The 6,700-nt window shown below is 37.2% G+C and overlaps 1 protein-coding gene across 1 annotated transcript in view; it reads left to right on the top strand.

Moving 5' to 3' along the window:
- LOC110445297 (pleckstrin homology domain-containing family G member 7-like) overlaps positions 1-6,373 on the top strand; it is a 51,360-nt gene extending 44,987 nt beyond the window's left edge. The window contains exons 16-18 of the mRNA XM_021489836.1: positions 3,538-3,664; positions 3,775-3,872; positions 5,368-6,373. Coding sequence (XP_021345511.1) covers positions 3,538-3,664; positions 3,775-3,872; positions 5,368-5,583 — 441 coding nt within the window. The 3' untranslated portion in view covers positions 5,584-6,373. The remainder of the gene's footprint in view (positions 1-3,537; positions 3,665-3,774; positions 3,873-5,367) is intronic.
- Positions 6,374-6,700: the final 327 nt, after the last annotated feature.

The raw sequence follows: 6,700 nt of genomic DNA, 5'->3' as shown, positions 1-6,700 counted from the left end.
TTTGGTGTACATTTAGTAGTTTACGTCGTCACTCACTATTGGTTTTGGTTAGGGCTATACTATAGATTCCCTTTTAATTTGGTGTACATTTAGTAGTTTGCGTCGTCACTCACCACTGGTTTCGGTTAGGACTATACAATAGATTCCCTTTTGGTTTGGTGTACATTTACTAGTATACTATAGATTCCCTTTTAATTTGGTGTTCATTTAGTAGTTTGCGTCGTCACTCTCCATTGGTTTCGGTTAGGGCTATACAATATATTCCCTTTTGGTTTTGTGTGCATTTAGTAGTTTGCGTCGTCATTCACCACTGGTGTCGGTTAGGGCTATACAATATATTCCCTTTTGGTTTGGGGTGCATTTAGTAGTTTGCGTCGTCACTTACCACTGGTTTCGGTTAGGACTATACAATAGATTCCCTTTTAATTTGGTGTACATTAAGTAGTTTACATCGTCATTCACCACTGGTTTCGGTTAGGGCTATACAATATATTCCCTTTTGGTTTGGTGTGCATTTAGTAGTTTGCGTCGTCACTCACCACTGGTTTCGGTTAGGACTATACAATAGATTCCCTTTTGGTTTGCTGTACATTTAGTAGTTGACATCGTCATTCACCACTGGTTTCGGTTAGGGCTATACAATAGATTCCCTTTTAATTTGGTGTACATTAAGTAGTTTGCGTCGTCACTCGCCACTGGTTGCGGTTAGGGCTATACAATTGATTCCCTTTTAATTTGGTGTACATTAAGTAGTTTGCGTCGTCACTCGCCACTGGTTGCGGTTAGGGCTATACAATTGATTCCCTTTTAATTTGGTGTACATTAAGTAGTTTGCGTCGTCACTCGCCACTGGTTTCGGTTAGGGCTATACAATATATTCCCTTTTGGTTTGGTGTACATTTAGTAGTTTACGTCGTCACTCACCAGTGGTTTCGGTTAGGGCTATAATACAGATTCCCTTTTGATTTGGTGTACATTTAGTAGTTTGCGTCGTCACTCACCACTGGTTTCGGTTAGGGCTATACAACACATTCCCTTTTGGTTTGGTGTACATTTAGTAGTTTACGTCGTCACTCATCACTGGTTTCGGTTAGGGCTATACAATAGATTCCCTTTTGGTTTGGTGTACATTTAGTAGTTTTCGTCGTCACTCACCACTGGTTTCGGTTAGGGCTTTACAATAGATTCCCTTTTGGTTTGGTGTGCATTAAGTAGTTTGCGTCGTCACTCACCACTGGTTTCGATTAGGGCTTTACAATAGATTCCCTTTTGGTTTGGTGTGCATTTAGTAGTTTACGTGGGCACTCGCCTGTGGTTTCGGTTAGGGCTATACAATAAATTTCCTTTTGGTTTGGTGTACATTTACTAGTTTACGTCGTCACTCGCCCGTGGTTTTGGTTAGGGCTATAATACAGATTCCCTTTTGATTTGTTGTACATTTAGTAGTTTACGTCGTCACTCGCCCGTGGTTTCGGTGAGGGCTATACAATAGACTTACTTATTTGGTGTACAATTAGTAGTCTACTTCAAAACTCGCCCGTTGTTTCGGTTAGGGCTATGCAATAGATTCCCTTTTGGTTTGGTGTACATTTTGTTGTTCATTTCGTCACTCGCCCGTGGTTGCGATTAGGGCTATACAATAGATTCCGTTTTAATTAGGTGCAACTTAAGTAGTTTTTGTCGTCACTCGACCCTGGTTTTGGTTAGGGTTATATATCACATTCCTTTTACTTTTGGTGCATCTTTAACAGTTTATGTCGTTACTCGCCCATGAGTTTAGTAAGGGTTATGAATTAGATCCCTATTTGGATTTTTGACCTTAAATGTCATTAAGTGCCCCTGGTTTTAGTAGGAAGGTTATCATAATTTACCTTTTGTTATGGTGTAACTTTTATGTTTATGTCGTCAGTTGCTCCTGGTATTGGTTGTTGATTATTTAAGTTTTTCTTTGTTTTTGTATATTTCTAAAGTGACCTGTTCTAATCGCCTTTTGTTCGTCGTCGTTCGTCGTCCGTCGTGCGTCCGTAAACAATTAACCTTTTCGACTTCTGCTCAGCAGCAGCTGATCCGATTTCAATAAAATTGTACAGGAACCTTTCTTGGTCAAATATGCTCAAAAGTTTTGAATTATACGGTTCCCGGGGCCAGGAGCTCTGAGGGGCGGTGCTAAAAGTAGTCAAATTGGCCTAAATTTAAATGCAACTTTTGGGTACATTTTGTTCATTTCTGCATGAAATCATCCAAACTTGATTTACATTATAGCCATGAGATTACAGTTTGATACTTTGACATTTTTAACCCTGTCTGATCCCCAGGGGCTGAGGGGTTTAGGGGCTGAGGGGCTGAGCCCAAATGGGGTCATATAGCCAGATAGTTCATCAGTCATCCTCTCCAGACTAAGATAGGCTGGAAACCAATACTCGTCAAAGATGGAAGGGTCTTGAGGTGCTTTATCAAACATGTGGATTTTATGACCCCCAGACTCCATTGCCTCTGGAGAGGGGGCGAAGTTCAATATAGTTTACATAGGAAAATGATACTTTTGGGTGTATTTGTTTCATTTCCAATTGGAAATCATTGAAACTTGATAGATATTATAACTTCGAAATGACAGTTTGATACTATGAAAGTTTGGTATTTGGCCATCTTGTAACTCTTCTCCAGATTCAGATATGCCGGAAGCAATTAATCCTCAAATATGGAGCTTAGGTGCTTTATCAAAATAAAGAGAAATGTGCTTTATCAAAATAATGAATTTCATGACCCCCAGGCTCCTCTTTTGCCCCTTTTCAGGGGATAATGTTTACTACAGTTTGTATACGAAATTGATACTTTTGGGGATATTTTGTTCATTTTCAAAATAAACCAAAAACAATACTACAGCTCGTTCTACTGTAATAGGAAAATAAGAAGTGGAAAGATGAGGTGCCCCAGCTGTGATCGAACCCACGACCCCAGGTTCCGGAGGCCAACGCTCTACCACTGAGCTAAATGGACATGTCCTGTCAGCTGACTGACATAACCACTATTTGTACATACTACATATACTACCGAGATATTTTACACTACTTTTGTATTACATTTAGTTCAAGTCACATTTGTTACAAAATGATTTCTATTTCAATTGACTACATCTATAACATCAGTTTTTACATAACTCTGGTGACCGTTTAAGCCCATGGGCCTCTTGTTATAAGTCTATGTCTACAAATGGCCCCTGGTTGGGTTAGGTGTTCATTATAGTTCCCCCTTGGTTTCTGTAAATCTTTAGTAGTTTATGTCGTCAAGCCCCTTGTATTTGGTTTGGGTTTATTATGATTTCCAATATCTTGTAGACTATGTCACCAGTTTGAAATATCATTTGTGTCTAGCTGTGTTTGTAATGTGATTAATGGTACCTCTTTGAAGTGTTTTCAGCTTTACGTGTTTAGTCATCAAACATAGCACGGTATCTCTAAATTACATCACAGGTACAGTTACAGCTGCTTGAAGTAATGTGTCGGCAAACCTCACATGATAACACATTTTACATTACAGAAACAGTCCCAACTTGAAGCTAGCGGTGCACAAGCGTCATGTGATAAAATTACGTACATAGTACACAAGCAGCCGGTGGCCTTAGATAGACTCAGTGTTCACGATATCAGCCAATCAGAGGCTGCAGGTACGCACCAATAACAACTATTTTAGTCGTATATCAATAGCACATATTCCCTCTCTTTTTTCAGCAACAACATTTTCAAGTTCTAACACGATATATTGTTTTCTTTTCAGCTAATGGCGTCAAGTGTGCCTTTGTTATCGTCCAAATCAGTCGATTCCAGCAAATCATAGGTGTTTACACCCTTCAGTCGCCTACCGACGCAGCAAAGGTACTATTCCCCGTCAGTTATAGTGTAAAAGCCTACTTCATGTAACCCTCATCAGGTTGAGTGTGTAGTTAGTAACAATGTATATAACTGGTGTGTGCATCGAGTACTAAGCCAACTCAAATATATATATTATCATTGTGTGTATCGAATGTTAAGTCAAAATTAAAGTGTATATAACTATTGTGTTTATCGAATATTTAGTCATCATAAACGTTTATATAACGATTGTGTGTATCGAATAATTATAACCATTGGGTCAATCGAGCTTTTCGTCAGTAGAACGAGCTGTAGTATTGTTTCGAATATTAAGTCAACGTAAAACCATTGTGTGGTTCGAGTATTTAGTCAACTTTCACTTTATATAGTCATTGTGTGGTTCGAGTATTTAGTCAATCTTCAATTTATATAGTTATTGTGTGGTTCGAGTGTTTAGTCAACTTTCACTTTATATAATCATTGTGTGGTTCGAGTATTTAGTCAACTTTCACTTTATATAATCATTGTGTGGTTCGAGTATTTAGTCAACTTTCCCTTTATATAGTCATTGTGTGGTTCGAGTATTTAGTCAATCTTCAATTTATATAGTTATTGTGTGGTTCGAGTATTTAGTCAACTTTCCCTTTATATAGTCATTGTGTGGTTCGAGTATTTAGACAACTTTCACTTTCTGTAGTCATTGTGTGGTTCGAGTATTTAGTCAACTTTCGCTTTATGTAGTCATTGTGTGGTTCGAGTATTTAGACAACTTTCACTTTCTGTAGTCATTGTGTGGTTCGAGTATTTAGTCAACTTTCACTTTATGTAGTCATTGTGTAGTTCGAGTATTTAGTCAATCTTCACTTTATGTAGTTATTGTGTGGTTCGAGTATTTAGTCAACTTTCACTTTATATAATCATTGTGTGGTTCGAGTATTTAGTCAATCTTCACTTTATGTAGTTATTGTGTGGTTCGAGTATTTAGTCAACTTTCGCTTTATGTAGTCATTGTGTGGTTCGAGTATTTATTCAATTTTCACTTTATATAGTTATTGTGTGGTTCGAGGATTTAGTCAACTTTCACTTTATATAATCATTGTGTGGTTCGAGTATTTAGTCAATCTTCACTTTATGTAGTTATTGTGTGGTTCGAGTATTTAGTCAACTTTCACTTTATATAATCATTGTGTGGTTCGAGTATTTAGTCAACTTTCACTTCATATAGTCATTGTATGTATCGAGTATGAAGTCAGCGTAAACGTTTATATCACCTTTGTGTGTATCGAGTATGAAATCAACTTAAAAGTTAGCATAACCCTTGTTTACATCCGGTATTTCGTCAACGTGATAAAATGGAGCTTTTTTATATGATACATGGTCTTATTCACGCTTAACATTATCTTCAATCTTAATTCATACATGGACCAATCAATGTTTCAACCGTATCTTTAATAGGTATTTTGTATTTTTAATTCTGCGTAGGAACATGCGATAATGTTTTTTTGTGTATTTGTTTAAGAATGCCTGGTTGGAAAAACTGAGTGAAGCTAGAGAGAAATTTACCAACAAAGAGGATTCAAATCAAGATTTAAATAATGACAATATGGACGTCAAGGAAAATAGAGAAACACGGATGGCGGACATCTCATTCTCCTCACCCCGAAGGCAGCGCAAAAACGGAATTCTGAAATCTTCCCACACCAAATCTTTGTCTGTTGATTCGGTTTATATATAGGACATTGACGAGGCGTCATATAATCATCCTGTCGAAATCACAATCAATCACCTCAAATGACGTGTGACCTATAAATCCATAGTGAAGACTGGTTTATCCAATACGGATTATGCGTTTCATAAGGTTTATAAATGGTGTCAGCAAATCCACTTGTCAAAGTCACATCATGTGGAGGCATACCTTTATCGTATTGTTCGGGAAATTCTGTCGTCTACTTACTTATTTAATCAAATGTTCATTGAATTTCAAGTGCCTGTATGTTTTTTACAAATAGTACCAGACTCATCATATTTCGGAAAAACATATAAAAGCTAATTTGACAGGCTGTTGAAAAAGTCGGAGAATGGGTTAGGCAGTTTTCACTATAAAACAGTTACCGTAATTTGCATGGCTGTATTTTGGAAGTCACGTGGGGCGATCACCAAAATATTTACGGGTACAATTTTGTACGTACGTTCATAATGCCATGTATGGCCGTGACCAAGTTGTACCGATACAATGTCCAATACGATATTCACTTTATTGTACATGTGTAATATTGTGTGTGATCACTGCTATATTGTACAGGTGTAATATTGTGTGTTTGATCACTGTTATATTGTACAGGTGTAATATTGTGTGTGATTACTGCTATATCATACAGGTGTAATATTGTATGGGATCACTGCTATATTGTACCGGTGTAATATTGTGTTTGATCACTGCTATATTGTACTGGTGTAATATTGTGTGTTTGATCACTGCTATATTGTGCATGTATAATATTGTGTGTGATCACTGTTATATTGTACAGGTGTAATATTGGGTTTGATCACTGCTATATTGTACTGGTGTAATATTGTGTGTTTGATCACTGTTATATTGTACAGGTGTAATATTGGGTTTGATCACTGCTATATTGTACTGGTGTAATATTGTGTGTTTGATCACTGCTATATTGTACTGGTGTAATATTGTGTGTTTGATCACTGCTATATTGTCCAGGTGTAATATTGTGTGTGATCACTGTTATATTGTACAGGTGTAATATTGAGTGTGATCACTGCTATATTGTACCGGTATAATATTGTGTGTGATCCCTGCTATATTGTACAAGTGTAATATTGTGTGTGATCAC

The sequence above is a fragment of the Mizuhopecten yessoensis genome, unplaced genomic scaffold (genome assembly GCF_002113885.1).
Source record: "Mizuhopecten yessoensis strain PY_sf001 unplaced genomic scaffold, ASM211388v2 scaffold2209, whole genome shotgun sequence".
In the NCBI taxonomy this organism is placed as follows: Eukaryota; Metazoa; Mollusca; class Bivalvia; order Pectinida; family Pectinidae; genus Mizuhopecten; species Mizuhopecten yessoensis.
The sequence above is the reverse complement of the archived record's forward strand: the minus strand, read 5'-3'. Positions and strand labels throughout refer to the sequence as shown.